The sequence below is a fragment of the Monomorium pharaonis genome, chromosome 5, assembly GCF_013373865.1.
Source record: "Monomorium pharaonis isolate MP-MQ-018 chromosome 5, ASM1337386v2, whole genome shotgun sequence".
NCBI classification, from domain to species: Eukaryota; Metazoa; Arthropoda; class Insecta; order Hymenoptera; family Formicidae; genus Monomorium; species Monomorium pharaonis.
This window is the reverse complement of record NC_050471.1, coordinates 3,276,267-3,294,679: the sequence shown is the minus strand read 5'-3', so window position 1 is coordinate 3,294,679 and position 18,413 is coordinate 3,276,267. Positions and strand designations below refer to the sequence as shown.

Below are 18,413 nucleotides of genomic sequence, written 5' to 3'. Positions count from 1 at the left end.
CCCGACGCGTAGGTCAGATCGCATTTAAACTTTGGCATTTCGGAGCACTTTTGCGCCTGCCGTTAATCTCAGGCAGGACGAGGCGAGGCTCGCGCTCTCACGTTCGCTCGTCGCACATCCGACACGGCGAACACGTCATACAGAGTCGTATTTCACCACGATAATACCACTTTGCTTGTAGCAATATCTCGCCATTATATTTAGATTCTTGCGAGCACACAAGAGAGTACGATTTCTAGGCTCACGATATGCCCTGAACCCATCGTGCCGAATCAACCGAGCCAATCTTTTTTTTTTCTACCCCGGAATAAAATGTGGAAATTGATATTACGTTGCGCAATCGGCTGTCCGTTGCCGATTGTTGCCGGCGCCGGCGATTACAATGTTCAAAAGGCTTTCAATGCTGGCGATTACAATACCGCGGATTTCAACGCCGGCAATCTCAATGCTGCAGATCTTAACGCGCCGCGTCCGGGGATTTCAATGCCGGCGATTTCAACGTCGGAGGTTATCGCCGGTGATTTCGACGCTGGGACCCGCACGACCCTCCGCGACCCGACGCGAAAACTCTGTTTTCTCAACGATTTAATCTCCTATATGTTCCATCATTATGCGAACGTACAGCAGACTCGATTCGATGCGATGAAGACATTTGAAATGAGGCGATAACCGTTTATATATTTACAAGTTGTAGAAATAACAGGTATTACATGCGCTGTGTTGCTACGTTTCACGTAGCAAGCCCCGGTATCCTTTCGCTCTTAATCTCCTACATTAGTATGCATTTTTACGAGACCGCGACAGTAAATGTCGATCAAGTCTATCTCGCGTTCTATCTTATCTAAAACGATGCGTCGTGAAAAGGCCACAAGGTGGACAGGAAAAAAGCTGAGCCTCGTTAACGATTTATTTCGGTCTCTTTTGTTGCTCGCTCACTCGAGTCTATTATGGCTTGCAAATTAGGCTAATCGTGATTTCACGAAGTCCTTCATTCGCATCTCCGCGCCTACGTGCCGTTTCCATTGGCGCTTTCTTCGGCAGGATGGAGCCTTATTATATCACGGACGACCTCGCCGTACGGTCGTGAAGATACCGTGAAGTCTCGCGGCTCATCCAACCGCGTCACCGCGTCCGAGAGAGTCCCAGCTGAGTTCTCTCTCTCTCTCTCTCTCTCTCTTTTTCTTTTAATGGCCTGGCGTCTTTTCACTTCTTAAGGCCACCGCCGACTGCGTCCAGGCACCGTTACGCACTAACGTTCGCGCCTCGCAATCGGCGGAGGCGGCGACGCGATTAACTCGCGAGTCCCGTCGACCTCCGACTTTTGCCCCGCGTTGCAAAATTCGCCCTATCTAAAATCCGCACGAATATTCTTAGCCAGGTAATTATCTCACGCTTGTTGATACGCCGATAATTTACTTGACGACTCGCTGAAGCGTTTTGATTTCCTTGCTGTATCGTTAATATCACACGTATTGTCTCTGCTCACGACCGTCCGGGTCGTGGCGCACTGAGAAATATTCGCGAAGATTCTCGCAATAATCGACCTGAAAAATGATTTATACGAATGCTGACGTAATCCCCGGCGAGGTCGAGTCATGCCGGCGTTGCGAGCGTTTGCGTATCGAAATCTGTTAAGGTGTACTCCTCGGGAGTCGCTTGAGCATCTCCGATGGGGGCAGATTAAAATCGGGGGGGGATTATGCAAGCGGGGACATTGAATGCGTCCCAAACAGTGTCAGGATGTCCTGCGGAGAGGATCTTGATGCCGTACATTGTGTGCGAAAGACAAGTACCGTACAAAACGTCTTTGCAAGCCGCGAGCTGTCCTCCATATAGAGAAGATGTGCAAATTCGCAAACGGAATGTTGCCAAACAGACGCGATGACATAACAGCTAACTAAATAATTACAATCTCGATTTATAGTATAAGAAAAATATTGCGACAAACTTTTACTTATACCGCGCAGAAGGAAATCATTTCCCTATCGCAGAAATGAAATTTAAAATAATTTGTATTCTGATGCGAACGTAACGCGATAAGAACTGTGTAGGATGCCGTAAGAATACAGGATTGTCGTCCGTCGACCTCTGTGAATATTATAAAGAGATGTGTCACCGTGCATACAATAACATATAAATAAGCTGGAATAATGAATTCACATTATTATATCTCTCTATTTCTTCCTCCCTCTTATATCTTTTATATAAAATATTTCGCGCGCAAAAACACGTCTCGTCAGAAATATCGCCTCTGATAACTTTCGCGCGCTAACAATTTTAACACAACAAACCCCCCTTGTTAAGACAAATGCGATTATCATCTCGGATAATAATCTCTCCGTCGCATAACGTAACGCATAATTTGGAGCGCATCGACTTGTACCGATATTTTAAACAGCCTCGCGGTGACCTTTCATGGACGGAGAGAGAGAAAAGGGACCACACGCGCCAGGATGCATCTCCACGGATGATAATTGACGAATACGTAATGCGTGACGCAATGGCATGTGGGCGGTGATTGGAAACGTTACCCTCGGAATATAATATATATGACGATGACGATATGCGAAAGATTACGCGTTATCCTGTCATAGTTAATGCCCATTAAGGACGTAGAATGAAGGTAATCATCGTTTGTCATTCGTTACGAGTGGCATTTTATTTTAATTTTGAAAAGGTGGTGTATGTCATAAATTTGTTCCGCACCTACGGAATACCAGCGAAATGAGAAATTCAAACTCGGCTGAGCTATCGAGACTGTCAATAAGCAATCGGGTATAATAAATTAGTCATGAATATCGGCGTCCTTTAATTGATTTTCTTATTTAACATGATTTGCAAACCTGTAAATTAAATTTTTTTCCGTGTACTTTTTTTTCAGAAAGAAATTCTATCTTTCTTCCTTTTTCTTTCATTCTCTAGTTAACTTGGAAGCATGATTAATCTTGTACTCGGGATTGCCGGAACATTTCTGGCGAAAGATAGGGACTTTAGTTACGGTTACGGTTATGATTCGATGCTCTGCTTATAGAAGGAATCGGTTCTCGAAGTCACGCGAAGAAAGTTTAGAGCCAGGAACGGCGTGATCGAACGAACTTCCGAGGCCGTGGGCGCTAAAAAATCCACGAAATCGATACACTCGGTGGGAATAAATTTCTTCATCATTTATCACGCCTTCTCGTTTAAATCCTTGAATTAGCCAGCGACCTTACGTAATATTTCGATTGCAACGGACATTCGTCGTGAATACCAAACGATATTTGATTCGCGGTTGCTTTGAGTCTCTTTAACATTTAAAAATCAATTAAAATATATGAAATAAAACATCACAGTGTATTCTTTAATCCGCATTTCTCAATAACTTTTACCTATTTTATTGTAATTCCCGGAGGAATTCTCGAAGCTCGTTTCAGTAAGGAAGAAAAATGTTTCATTTTACGTTTAATTTTATATTTTACGATCCATTAACTCCATTATCCTAATTGATACTCATAATCATCGTCACTGCCGTGCCGTAAATACTTCGTGGAGCTAATCCTTATAGGAATTCTACTAGCGAAATGCGCGTTTCTTGTTATCCGAGGTATGCCGTTTTTGCAAAAGGTATATCGAGACGCTTATACCATGCATAACTGCCAACAATCTCATTAATCGCATGCGCAAAAAAAGGGAGCGAGGCAAATTGTGGTGCCGCAGGTATTTTCATGGAACTGCGAAAGCATGCAATTGTCGGTCCAATGATTTGACAAGGAGGAGTCTGTAAATAGACACGAGAATGAGAGAGACAGAAATCCGAGAAAAATACTCAGGCGGGCTTAATTAACGCTTGACTTTCGCCGCTCATTATGCAAGCGTCGATTTTATCCGACTTTTCAAGGTCCCGATTACGAGTCGCGCCGGGAGAGATTTTGCCAGGACCGGGCGGATCAATTTCGATCGCCTACTTTTACCGCTTGTAATGGGACGCGTGACCGGACTCCGGAGTGAACCGAATATCTCCTTTACAATCGACCGCCCCGCCCGAATTAGGTAAACGGGCAATCAAGTCGTTCCGGCGCGGGTTTTGCGACAGCGAATGGGGGTCTTAAAACCGCGGTGCGCGCACGTGCGTACAACGATGAAAACGCAACTGAGAGATCACATAATTCCACCGCGGTGCGATAATGAGCGCTTTTCAGGTCTCGCAGGCCTGAGGATCGTTGAATATCGCGTTGAACGGTGAACGACAGCGCGACGGAATGGGTGGCTAACGCGGGGTCTGCTTCTTGCCGAGTTGTCCCTCTCTGCAAACGATCCACGAGTTCTTCGTCACGTGCGCCCGTTAATCTCTCCTTCCGAGTCCCACGTGATACCGAGCATGTGTACTGCCACCGTTAATGGAGATCGAGCGTTGCCCATGTTTGCTCGCTCTAATCGTTGATTTGCCGTAGATAGACGGGGTCGTTTTTTCTTCTCCTTACCGCCGATCCGAGCAACTGCGAAGTGACGACTATATAATAGAATAAAGAGTCAAGTCGCTCGCCAACTAATGCTTTTTTTTTCCTTTCCTAAACGTTGCCTAATTCTTTTTTATAATAAACAAATAGGCAAGAGAAAAAAATACGACTGATACGTAAAAAGTTTTACAACTATATAATAAAGCATGAGAGAGGGCACTAAAAGGTAATTGCTCTGATAAAAGAAATGACAGCGTTGGTTACTTTATAATGTGACAAATTGAATTTATATAGCTATATTGAACGCAAGCACTGCGTTTCTTGTATCAACGCGGGGAATAAAACACAGCCGCGCGAGTTCTTTACCATGGAGAGTCTCCCCCTCCCCCGTGACTTCGACGCGAGAGCTCGTCTCGCGAAACCGCGAAAGTCTGCGAATATTGTTTTTCCCCCCCCGACGTAATTACGAATTATCGTCGCGCCTTTACGTACACAATGATTTATCGATTTGCGCGGAATATATACGTGTATATACGCGACGCCGTGGTGGGCGCCCGTGCAACACGGAACGCCTTAAACTGTATAAACTGTCCGATATTATGCAAGCGGCGCTCCAGTTTCAGAGCACCGCTTTGGTATTCCAGCTCACTTTCACTCATTCACTCGCCGACTCTTTTATCCTATGTCGGGAGTCCCCTTCTCTCTCTCTCTCTCTCTCTCTCTCTCTCTCTCTCTCTCTCTCTCTCTCTTTCTCTCTCTCTCTCCGTTCGCATGACTTTCACTTCTCTCGCTTCGCGAAGTCCTTCTTTTCCTCGCGCGTCTCGCTTCTGTCGCTGTGCGGACTTCCACCGCGCGGGACCCGCGCCTTAAGAAAATCTATGGAAAAAGCCGTGTTTACATTCATACAGGTCGTACGTATAACGTACGTGGTATAATCGCGTGCATAGATCGATTACGAGGCGGCGATTTTATAGAGGGGTACGAGGAGAGCGGGTCCCCCGAGAGACCAGAATGATTTCCTAGTGACGCCGTTTCGATCGCGGTGGTTCCGGCCACGGTGATTTTGCTCCCTTCCCCCCTCCCCGCCGTACGTTGCGTAAACGCACGTCGAATATTGGACGCTAATAAATTACGACCTGCCCCGGAGTTCCGGATTTAAAGACCATTGCGGGAAAATAATCGCTCGCGCAGGTGCACGAAGTTCCCGCGATGCCTTTCCAGCACGGCTGAGATGTTATCATCTTACGGGTTCCCCGCAGAAAAAAGAAAATTATTCAAATAATATTTCATTTACTTACAATTGCGATTTGCATAAGAATCTTTACGAGTGAGATTTGGATCATTAGCGAAATAATTATTTGTCATTTTTTTATTACAAATGCGCGACGTCCTACCTATGTACATTCTACTTTACTGCCATATCCGGTATTCCTTATTTATATTTTTTTTACAGAGATGTAACGTGCTTGTGAAATGTCCGCTTTGCTTACAGTGAAAACGAGCCTTGAATTAAACGCTTTCAAGAAATTCGATAAAAAATACAAAAGTATAGAAAAAAAAAAACGCAAAGTTGATGAATAGAGAAGATATGTCTCGATAAATTGAAACATTGAAAATTTGATAATAACGTATACTTGCAATTTAAATTACGCTTTGATTTTGTAACGTTGATTAGATGTAGCGGAAAATCGTGTTTTGTATACAATATAAGACGTGGCGTGTGGTCATACAATTAGCAATCAACGCAACGAAATGTGAGACGGTCGTGCAATTAGCGATCGCAGATTTCAGTGAAACGCGGATCAAGGCTACCGTTGAATATAGATGTTTAACAGCCGTAAAAGGCTCGCAACGCACTTCGTGCCACTTTAGCAATCGCGCGACGCATCATTTGAGAATTTCTAGGCCGGCACGGCGTCTACGCCAGGCGTGTTCTGCTTGACATTTAGACCTCCTCTTGTGTGTGCGCCGGGTGCAACGTTCCCGCAGCCATTCGTCCCGGTGCGTTATTCGCCCCAGGATCCTAGAACGTATTATTTGCTGATGATACGTCGCGCTGCAACGCACTAGAATGTCGCTAGGCCGCAGATACGCAGTTGCATTACATCTCGCCGGTAATTCTACTTCCACCGTCAAATGTCATGTGACGCGCGTTGGAAAATTGCGTTACTGTGCGAATTCTTTACGTAACGCGTTACACCGCGCTTCTCGATCGCGTAAAAAAAAGGAAAAAAAGAAGAGAAAGAGAGAGAACTCTCTCTAGCGCAAGCCCAGATTTTATCCGGAATTTTACCACTGATTTTACCATCATTAAATTAGATGATTGTCAAATATAACATAAAAACTTTTACGTCACAAATATCTAGGACGTATCATCGACACAAAAAAATATTAATCGATGAAAAAGTATTTCACGTTATCCATGACTTCCCATTGCCTTTCCCAAAACGGCCTAATCAGAGATCGGTGGAAAGTAAAAGATTTGGCCCACCCCGCGGGCAAGGACGGCAAACTGGCGGCCACTTTCAAGGTCGCGGGTGAAGGATTTCGAGGTCAATCGCCGCGTCGACGACAGCCGGAGAGAATTGGAGAGAGAAAGAGAGAGAGAGAGAGACCGGGGAGAGATCGGGACATCCGCTTTGAAATCGCTTTGAACTCCTCCCTGACGTCGCTCGCCGCGTCCTTCTGCATCCGTGCGGTCGAGGACGTTCGCGTGTATATCCCGTTCAAATCCCACCTCCTTCTTTCCACCGTTCCGGCATTTCCCGGCGACCTTCGTCGTCCGCGCGACCGAATACTTCGGCTGTTGCCGATGCCTTCAATGTCGCCAGGAAGACAACCGATGCCGGGTGCCTTGCTCCGCTTAATTCGCAATTACACGCGCGCGTATATACAAATTGTATGCGCCCGTGCCTCTCGTCATGCAATTTCATTCGTATACGCGACTAGCGGTTCTAAATAATGAACGTCCTCCGCTCATGTGCAAGAGGTCCCCCTCGTGCACATACGTGTGTATTAGGAGATTACGTGTACAGAGGGATTTAGTGAACGGGGACGTACTTTTCCCGCGAGAAGAAACTAAATTGCATTGGAGAGTTTAAGCGAGCAGTTATCGTGCATTTTTAGTCTCGTAAAAACTCGTAAGTGCATTAGCTCACGCTATGCGCGCCACATAAAACTCGTCGCCATTATCCCGACCATCGTGAATTTAACGGCCGGACGGGGAGCAAGAAAGGGGAGGAGAGGGAGGGCAATTAATTCTTTCGTATATCCCGCTCATTTCGCGCGGCTGCTCGCGCGCACTTAATTAGTCGCATTCTCTGGAAATCAATCTCGCATTCTCGATCTCTCCTTCCCAGCGATCTCCTCTTCTCCGATTTTTCCCACTCCGGTTACCTAATTTTAATCGCCGTTACGGTAATACCAAGCGCGCCTAGTAGCGGCCGGATGAATTCGTTATTGCCCGTCGTTATAGGCCCCCGGCGATGATTGCACAACGATCAGCCCGGTGTGCCTCACGTGCACTTATGGGAAGGCAGACGCGCACATTCGAAACGCTACTCGGCCGCGCCGCGCCGGGACATGCCTCGGCGCCCACGCGCTCGGTGGCTTCACGGGAAAGCGAAAAAAAAAATGTTCTCCGCCCGAGCGATGTGACAGGTGATGGCGCTTTTGTCCCGCGCGTCGTTTCGTTTTCGCGTCGCGTGACTGAAAAATCCAGCCGTCCCGCTACGGGGACATTGGAAAACGCACGCGCACATCTCGACGGAGCGCCGCCGCCCGAGTGTTTCACCGAGCGCTTTCACGACGCTCCGCGTCCTCGCGATTCGTAATTCCCGGCTTCTTGTTGCCTCCCTTTTTTTTTTTATCTCCCTTCGTTTCGTTCCCCGCCGATATGATTGAAGGTTGGAAAATACGCGAGCGCGCTTCCGACAACAGCAGCCGATACCACCCATTCTTCGGCATTCCACGTTCGGCCGCACGTTTTCTCATTAAGTCGCAATTATCTCGGTTTCCAGGGGCGCTTATTAATCAACCGCGGGCTCTATAATCAGAGGGAAAAAGACCTCACCGTGGAAGAGAGAGAGAGAGAGAGAGAGAGAGAGAGAGAGAGAGAGAGAGAGAGAGAGAGAGAGAGAGAGAGAGAGAGAACCCCTCCCTCCCGGCTCTCGAACTTCCTCTTGCGAGAGAGAGACTCGGCGTTGCGAAATGCACCGCGAGATGCTCGCGCATCGTTCTTCTTTTTCCTCCTCGCGCGCGCGCGCGCATCTTTTTGCGTGCCCACGTACTCTGCGTTCGGGAAAATAATTTAACATGCCTCCGCATTGTTGGCGGTGCTTTTCCACGCGCGACGACGCATTTTCTATTCTCCGCACACGGCTCTTCGATATATCCTCGGCCGTGAGAGCCGTCGTTTCTCCAGTTAAGGTCCTTTCGAACCGGGACAAAGTCCGCTTGTAAAAGCCCGCTCGGCACGTTAATTCGATCGCGCGTGTGCGTGTGTGCGTGAGCGAGCAAGGTCAACCAAAAATCCGGCTACTTTTTTAGCCGTTGCACAATCCGGCCGGTGCATTTATCGCGCTCTCGTGTTTCAACATGCGCGCAACGTACGAGCGGCGCGCGATGATATACGGCAGGCAATCATGTCGTTCGAAGTTGAAAATGTTTACGACATTTCGCGGCGGCCCGACCCTCGCCCCCTTTCTGAGATACGCTACGTCGGGATCAAATGGATTGTAATCATAATTCACGCCGGCGTTGACGGCGCACGCTCCGCTCGTGTAATTAATGAACGCGCATTCATTCTCAAGTGAAATGATTCGGCGTAACGCGAAGTTTAATGCTTAAAGGGGGATGAAATTTTTTTGAACTGAAATAAAAGTAAAGAGAAATAAAAATTAAATCGAGTTTAAACGAGATAAGCTTCGAAAGATTTATTTTACGGTATTGTCACGAGGCCATAAAGTGTAGAGAAAGCTTGATGTTACAAAAAAACATCTTTTATACACACTCTAAATCTCGTGCGAAATTACAAAGGGGTATCTCGCGCGGTAATCCGATCGCAAGGGGCAACACTACTCCTTGCCAGTCTTATCACGGCCCGCTGTCGGTCTTACATATCCGTACGAGGCCCGAGGCCTATTAATCCGCGCTGTTCCTATGACTTTCTTTGTTCTACCGTTTCGCAATGTGGGCCGCATAAAAATTTTATTTCGCAATTCCGCGGAGATCTACGATCGGATAGACTATATGCAGGAGAGGCCGTATAAAAGCCCCGATAGGATCAGACGCATGTCCGATTCGGATATTGTATAATCCGCGGATAGAAATCCCCGCCCGCGGGGATGTAAAACGCGAAATTTTGATCCGCAGATAAATTCAACGGCGATTCGGGGGGGAAGGGAGGAGAGAGAGAGAGCTCGCCGAGACGATTATTAGTAACGTTAATTAAGTACGTGCTGACCGGGGGGGGGTTAAATAACACGTAGACGGATCTTAGATCTTATTGTTAGATTGAAACCTGTTGTCTTTCTCGCTCCAGGATGCCAGCGGAATACCCCGAGGAGCGCGAGGGCTAGCAGAAACGAGGCGGTTCTGGAGTTCGAGTGCCCCGAGGAATTCGGATACTATCCCCATCCGCGCGACTGCACGCAGTATTACGTGTGCGTGTTCGGCGGCGCCCTGCTGGAATCCTGCACGGGAGGCCTTATGTACAGGTAAAACTAATAAATCTTTGCAAAAAAGGGAAAATCAGGATACTTCCGGGAAACGCTCCGGCTCGACTTTCCGAAATTAACGCCTCGCGCGGAGAAATCGATCGCGCGCGTTTGTTCCGCTCCGGTTTTCCCGAAAGGAAATCTCTTCGCGTTTTACGATTCGTGGAAGAAAACGTTGCTCTCCGATATCTCGCGGCGAGATTGACTCACGTTAACGTTTAGCGTACGAGGGATATTGAAAATGTCGCGTGTAAGCGCGCTCGTGAGTTGTCAAGATTACGTGCGAGATATAGTGGAAGATGGACGCGAGGAATTCTTCTGCTCGTTACCGGCGTTTCTGTCGGCAGACGCGTAATCGCGTGCGCGCGCGCCGGGGTCGACGACCGCGTTTCGCGATTGCACCGTTGCGCGGTGGGCTCTCTCGGGAAAGAAAAAAAAAAAGAGCGTATGGAAAGAACGTCGTGGAAACGAATTCCGCGACGGCCGATCGGTCTAATATGGTCGCGGATTCAAGCGGGCGAGATGAACGGGCGTACGCGATAATGGACGCGCCGAATCGGGCGCAATTGATGCCGAGAGCGAGCATTAATGATGGGGCCGGATGCGCGCGACCCGTTCCGCGCGCGCTCCCACCGTTGCATTACATAGATTCGTGTGGGAGATCTCGCGTTGCCGCGCAAACGAAATCGCGCACTTTCCCGCGAACGCGCGACCGCGGATCGAAAAATTTCGACGGAAAACGTGTTTCGCCTCTAAAGATGGAGTTTAAACGGCAGAGCGAAGCGTTTACGAGAGCCCGCGGACGCGCGACGCGATATGTACGAAGAACTAAAGTAATAATGTAAAAATTTTATACCTGGCCTAAACGTCATTTTGTTGAACCACTAAAATAATTGTGAAGAATGATCAGGAACTCTAGTAATTAATTTGAGCGGCCTGTGTAATTATTTTGATGATCTAACAAAGTTGTCAGAAATAATGTATCGTAAATGTTCAAGCTAAAATAATATTTACTCGTAGTTTTAAAACTGGCAAGTCAGAAAATAATTAAAATTACCTATATTAAAAGTAAAATATTTAATAAACAATTTTGTACAAAATGACTGTGACATCATAAACTATAATACTGACAAATTTTTAAAATTTTTTTTTGTATTTTAAAATAAATAAAATAATGTTCGGCACGACAGACCCATGACACAGTCCGACTTTTGGAGGAAAACAAGATGGGGAAAAAAGGAAAAAAGGGAAAAACTTCGATAGAAAATTAAACATTGAAGATCCGCGACCAAAAAAGGCAGTTTCTTTCAATTTTCACATTTAAAAATTACAAAAAATTTTTAGATACTTTAGCGAAATCGTTTTCATGTAACGCGCAAACGTCATTTTGTCCGACTCTTAAAAAGTTGATCTCGCAAATGAACCAAAACTCGCGTTGGCGCGACGGATTACTTTCAATCTACCGTCTGGATTTGCACGGTAAAAGGGGGTCGTACGCGTAACCCTGGAGAAAAGGAAAAAAATCAGTCGGCCACACCTCGCCCGATGCGAGCGTGAACGAGTTCGTAACCGCGCCGAAGCCGGTTGATACAGGCCCGAGGTATCTAATTAATGGTAACGCGATATCCAAGTACGGGCGAGATCGAGGCTGGTGGTTCCAGTGGTGCGACGCGCCAAACGCGGCCCTCGATGGCAGACGGGTCTTGCCCGGAATTCTCGGGGAAACGTGCGTTCTCGAGACTCGCTCGGACATTTTACCACTTAATTACGATTCGAGCTGCACGCGCTTCGATGGGAAAAGTCCCCAGCGGGAGGGCGGGAAGGGATGATCGGAGATCGGAGAGTTAGATTCTTAGGAGTGCCTCGTTAATTCTTAGGTGTTATAATGTTAGTTAAATATCACTTATATTGCAGTCGACTCCATGAATATTCTCGTTAATTTGAAAATAAAATGCTTTGCACTTTACGTCGTGCGTAAGTCGTACCTGTAATGCACGTTTACTTTATGGAGGATAAATGAGTCTTAATTACCGTGACGCGGTAAGCAAGCGGAAGAGAGCCGCGCGTAGGATAATTTTCGCGTAACCGAGGAAAAAAATATGGCCGAGCGGTTGTGTGTAAAGGAGCGTAATGTAAGCGAAATAGGAAATGATACGGCTCGCGCCGGTGCAAATGTAATTTTAATGACACGACGGGCGCGCGAGAGGGAACTCGCGTGATCGCCCCGGTGAGGCCGGTGCTCGTAAGTGGTAGCTAATGAACGTTAACGACCCGATATAATACTGAGAAATCCAAATCGCTCTGCCTTCCTTCCCCAGCCACGACCTGCAGACGTGCGATTGGCCGCGAAACGTGGGCTGCCCGGAAGGACATTCGCCTAACAAGGAGGCCGAGGAGGATCCCTTGCTAGAGAGGTGAGTTACGGTCTCTGTCATTTCGATATTTTCCTTTTCCAAGGTCCGACGGAATGTATCTATCTTGAAAAAACAAAACAAAAAAAAAATATTTCCGCGGTAATTTCCAAGTGTAATCTTCAATCGCGCGTATGTCAATGTAATAAATTAATCTATGTTATTGTAAGAATTATCTTTCGACTCTACTGGCGTCATTTTTGCATTTCCTCGTTGCACGTCGCAATAAATCGCAATAGGTACATGGAAACGTAAGAGCGTCACGTGCACAAAGTGCATTTTTTTTCTTTTTGCAAAGCGTGCTTCGCTATAAAAACGACACGGCGTTGCATTCCACGCACGTGAGATATTTACTTTTCGATTGCAAAACAATGGTGCGTCCGCTACGCGCACGTATACGCACGAGCGTTCACCCACGCTCGCGACAGCCGATGGGAGAAAAAGAGGCGAGAGTGAGAGTGAAAAGAAAGAGAAACAGCGCGCGCTCGATTAAGGCGACTTGAATTGAAAGGCACGCGCGGGGAGAGCTATTAGTCTCGATAGAACAACCTCGCGATGATCGCGTTTTCTCGGCCGCGAACGAGGCTGCGTTGCGAAGCGAGCATCTCGCGCGCGATCCTCGAACGCGCGCGGCGCTCTCGACTTCGACGTGCGAAGAGCAGGGAGATATCGACGTTTTGTACATTGCCCGCTGATAAAGAAAGAAAACGAATAACGTACGTCCGAACGACAGGCTCGTTGTTACAGGCCACTTCGTTCCGCCTGTAAACCCTCGCGGACTCGCTTTCGTTTCGTATTATTATTATTATTGCTCTCCAACATAAATTACTCTAATTTAAAATTTAATTGTTGCCTCACGGTCCATTATAAGAATGAACGCCGCGAGTCCGTCCGAACGACCGATCGCGGTTAAAGGTGTTTTAGAAAATAATACCGCGAATAGTCGTTGTTTCTTTTTTTTTTCCTCGTAACTCATCGGTCTTGTTGGAACGCGTGCAAAGATTGGAAAAAGCGTCCGACGAAGAGGCAGGCGATACGATACTCTCGCTCGCGCGCGGGTAAAAGCGAAAAACGGGCCAACCGAGTTTGCGTAGGTATACGTGTTAGAATTAATTAATTTGTCCCGTTTGTACACGTGTGTAGATAAAAATACGTGGTACGTATTTGTATGCGAGATCGGATCGTTTTGAGCAAGAACGACAGCCGGGTCTCTCTCTCTCTCTCTCGTTACATAAAACCGAAGTTGGGCAACGCGCAGGCCGGGTTACTTGTTAATTAATTGTATTGTGCACGAGCAATCGGGGGAAAGAGTTTCTCAACTCGACGAGTCTTGAATTCCGGGTGTCCTTGCCATTAATAATAGAAAAAAAAGAAAGAAACTCCCCCCTCGAAAAGACATCTGTACGCGATTGCGTCGCCGACGTGCAACACGTTTCCGCGAGAATTTTTAGCGAGAGAACCGTTCTTTCATTCGTTTCGCATAGAAACGAAAGCAGATACTTGAAATTCTGATCGTTTCTCACTCGGCTATATTTATTATCTTCTCTCGTGTTATTTCTATGCAACTCTTGTACGGAAATGTAGTTCCGCTCGCTCACCACGCATTTATATGCGCTTGCCGACATTAGCGTGCCATTTTCTATGTTGCATTAATAATTGTCAAACGTTCAAAAAGGGAGAAATCTTTACCGGACGTTTACTTTAGTGCTTCCCCCCGAACCTTCGGTCTTCTGTAAGAAGTAAATTTTATTCACGCGATCGTAGATCCGCGAAACTCGAGGCACTGCAGGAACAGCAACAGCAACGGCAGCAGCAGCAACAATTACGAGACCAGCAGCAACAGCAGCAACAGCAACGGCCGATTCAGAGGCAGCCGATCACGGTTACGACTGCGTCGCCGCCGGTCTCGCAGATCACCGAGAGGCAACTGAGACAGCGGCAACATTCGAGGACGAATTACCATGAGGACGAGTACGGTCCCGCTTCGGAAATTGAGAACGATCGGCAGCAACGAGTGTACCGGGGACAGCCTTCGACGATCGGCCAGGTGCAGCGTGACCGCGACGGTCTACGACGGAACATAATATCGGTAAGTCGCGAGAGTACCGTCGTCGAAATCTACATGGAAAAAGGAGATTGTTTGCAGCAGCAATAATTTATGTATGCGGTAACTAAATTAAGTTGTATACAGCTAAAATTTAGCACTCGGATTTTTGCTGCTGTAATTAATTGCAACCAATTTTTTCCGCACGTTGATTGATATTCGTTAAAATGGTTCAATTAATCTTTGATTTGTAAAATTGTTTTAATTTAATTAATGATAGTATATCAGTCCAAAAATTGTATATATTTTAATAAATAATTATCTCGTTAACAAAACACATTTTCTAATTGATCGGAATCTGTTATTTGAAATTATTATAAACAATCAAACATGTAGATAAACGGTTTTATGATTAAGGAACATGTCGCAATGCCATTCAAAGCTGCAGTTTGCGGTTTAATAGAATAAATGATTACAAGGATACTGACAGTTGCTTTTTTAGAGAAAACACAAATAGAAAGTTTTCATTGAATAGACGACTTGACGCGTCCATTTAATGTCGAAGTGAATTTGATCAATTAGCAATGAATACAGCAATTCAAGGATACCTGATGAACTGACTGGCCATTGAGTTTATGGTGTGCCGCGTGTGTTCTAGGAGAGGGAGAAGGATAGCCTGGTAAGCGCGCGTGCCCAAGCCGAGTCTCATTACAGGTTGGTAATGAAGTTACAAATCACTTATGGGAAAGGAAAATGCTTTTCGTCACGATGAAGTAACATTTCTTAATTTGGCCGTGATTTCTCTCTTTACCCGCTAAACTACCTGCGAAACTATAATACCCCACGCTAACACAGCAATCGGCCGTATCTCTCCGATGATATCTCTCTCTTGATTGAAATTTTACGTAATAAAATGGTAATCCTAAATACGCTACACGCATTTCATCGTGAAAGCACCGCGATGGAAGGCGGAGCTCTGTTGCATTACTCTTTCGCTAATTTCTTTCCACACTTTGTAGAACGCCAGTTCCAACCACTGAGTCGCCGAGACTCGCTAAAACGTTGGCCTCGACCGTGGCACCGGTCTTGTCCAAGGCTTACTATAGCGATCCTGACCAGAGTTATCCGTATTACACGATTTATGACGATGACGTTTCTATTTATAAAGACGATGGTAGGCACCTTCTGAATTATTTTTAAGCTTATACACCTACAACAATGATTAGATAGAGATTAACCTTGTATCATATATTGTTCTCAGAAGTTGTTATTTCAAGAACTATATGCTTTTTTTGAAACGCAAAAATTGAAAACTTGGAAAACCGTTTTAATCGGCATTTTATTATTTTTAATCTAAAAACATTAATTTTTACTAGTAAAAATATATTATTAATTTTACTGATAAAAGTTAAATATGTCGAATGGAGCTGATGCTGGAAGATGATAATAAATGAAGGCTATATTAATTTTTTACAAACACAATGATGGTCCTCAATAATCTTATGTCGTTTTTTTATATAGATTACAATCAGTATACCAGCATCAACCAGTCAGTGCCAGTGCAACAGCCAAACGTGAAAATTAGCGAGGTGAACACGAAGCAGTATCAAAAGCCGAAGAAGGTCGCCGTGAACGAGGCGGACAAATACAATCTGAATCAAGACTACGATATTTACGAGAACCAAGTGAATATTCCAACAAGATTGTTAAAACTACCTTGTCCCTGCTAAAAAAAGATGTTTCTCTTGTCTAAAAACAATTTCTCTTTTTCAACGTTTCAGGCTCAGCTGAACAAGAACAAGTTCCGCATTTCTGACGGTCAACAGTTCAGGTAAGACAATTATTTTTTCTTCTTCATTAATTGTTAATATCGCGCATTTTGCTTCCTTGCAATTCAAAAGATTCGAAAGTGATTTTATCTCGTAATTAATATTTATATAATAATTATATGTTAGAGCTGCGTTTAAATGTGGTAATTATCGTTGGATTTTATCATTAGATAATTATCTCGTCACGATCATTCATTTCTCTCCAAGACCGAATTGAATCTTACTTTTTTTTTATTGTGATGTAACAATACACTTATTTGATAATATATACAGTCCGGTTCACAAGTTCCCGGACTATAAAGACCATAATAAAGAAATTAAAGTACATTTTTACTGGTTATTCACTCAAAATAGGCTCCCTCTGAAGCATTACATTGGTGAGTAAAAGTCTTTTGTGGAAATCTTCTTCGCCTTTTGTCACCTCCTATTTTCTGTTTCCCAAAGATAAGTTACAGTTGAAAGGTTCGAGGTTCGACACATTCAAAAGACAGTGACTGACCAGCTAAAGAAGCTTAAAAAAGATACGTGCTCACCAACGTATTGCTTCAGAGAAAGCCTAGTTTGAATAAATAATCAGTGAAATTGTACCTGCTGTTATTTATTTCTTTCTTATGGCCTTAGTCCCGGGAACTTATGGACCGGAATGTGTATGCATTGTCCTTTCTCTGAAACTGTTATTTTAAGAAATTATTTCTCTCATGTTCCTATCGTATCCTCGTTGATAAATGCACTTTTCTCGCGCGCCATTTATTATATGAAAGTGTCGATGTAAACGCGAGCGCGCAAGGTTGTCGCATCTAATCACCATTTAAAAATAGTCATCGTGCGCAAGAGCATCAAGACCCGTTCTGCCGGTTTTTTTTTAAATCGGAACGGATCTAGACGGGCGTCGAAGCACGGTGGAGATCCGCAATTACGCGACATTCCATTAATTCACTTGCAAATGCAGGACGAACGTGATTAGCCATCCCGTGGTCCACGTGACGACGCCGAACGTTATTGTAGACACCTTTATACCGCTGACTACGAGCACGCAGACTCCCAGCACGACCGGCAGACCTTACACCATCAATGTACCGAGGTATGTACCATGCCATTCCTATTACAGTCGACTAATAAATTGAAGGAAACCTAAAATTAACTTTCCAGGATATTTCCTTTACAATATGCCCGTCAATATACGTGTATGTGTACATAATAAAAAAAATCTCAACAGATGATTATAAATCACAGAAATATTTTCTCGAATCTATTCGAGCCAATCTATTTCAAGACAATAGATTATATGATGAATTCACATAAAATATTTTTAATTCTTTTTTTAAATTTGTTTTCTCTATAATGATTGTAGAAGTGAACATTATAACTCAAATATTTCAAAACTTAAAATAATACAGAATATTGCTATACAAATATTTATCATTTTGAATTTAGATGTAAATACTAATAATTAAAAATTCATTATTCGTTCTTTTTTAACAATTTCATTTCCATATATTTCCATATATTTTATCCATATATTTTACATTCATAATTTTCACAAATCTATTGCCTCAAAATAAAAATTAAAAAAGAAAATCTCACCAGTCGATGCGCAGCAGCGGAGTTGTAATACTGTTAATCTGTAACGTACAAATTTACTTGCATTAAAACAGTGATAAAATAAAGCAGTGGTAAAATTCCAAAATATTATCAATATTATAAAAAAAAAAATTATTGAGACCGTTAAACTTTTTCCTCGTTTTCCTGCCGGATACCCGACTTAAAAAAATGCTAATGCAAGAAAAATCGCGACCGTTGGCGCTAACTGGCGGGCGGCCGCATCATTTTTATTAACTTGCTCGCATAATTAAGCCGCGAAAAATCGCGGGCAAGAGCAATATATATTACGACCGTGCGACTCGGAAAAAAAAATAGCAAGGCGCGACGAGATAATATCTCCTCCTCGTGTCCACTTTTCGGAAATCGAACTTCGG

General features: G+C 44.7%; 1 protein-coding gene across 2 annotated transcripts in view; it reads left to right on the top strand.

Annotated features, from left to right (window-relative positions):
- LOC105835297 overlaps nt 1-18,413 on the top strand; it is a 57,781-nt gene that overhangs the window by 28,793 nt on the left and 10,575 nt on the right. For both annotated transcript variants that reach the window (XM_012678429.3, XM_012678430.3), the window contains exons 2-9: nt 9,979-10,153; nt 12,472-12,567; nt 14,329-14,653; nt 15,267-15,322; nt 15,628-15,782; nt 16,130-16,293; nt 16,390-16,439; nt 17,387-17,518. In XM_012678429.3, the coding sequence (XP_012533883.1) occupies nt 9,979-10,153; nt 12,472-12,567; nt 14,329-14,653; nt 15,267-15,322; nt 15,628-15,782; nt 16,130-16,293; nt 16,390-16,439; nt 17,387-17,518 (1,153 nt within the window). The remainder of the gene's footprint in view (nt 1-9,978; nt 10,154-12,471; nt 12,568-14,328; nt 14,654-15,266; nt 15,323-15,627; nt 15,783-16,129; nt 16,294-16,389; nt 16,440-17,386; nt 17,519-18,413) is intronic.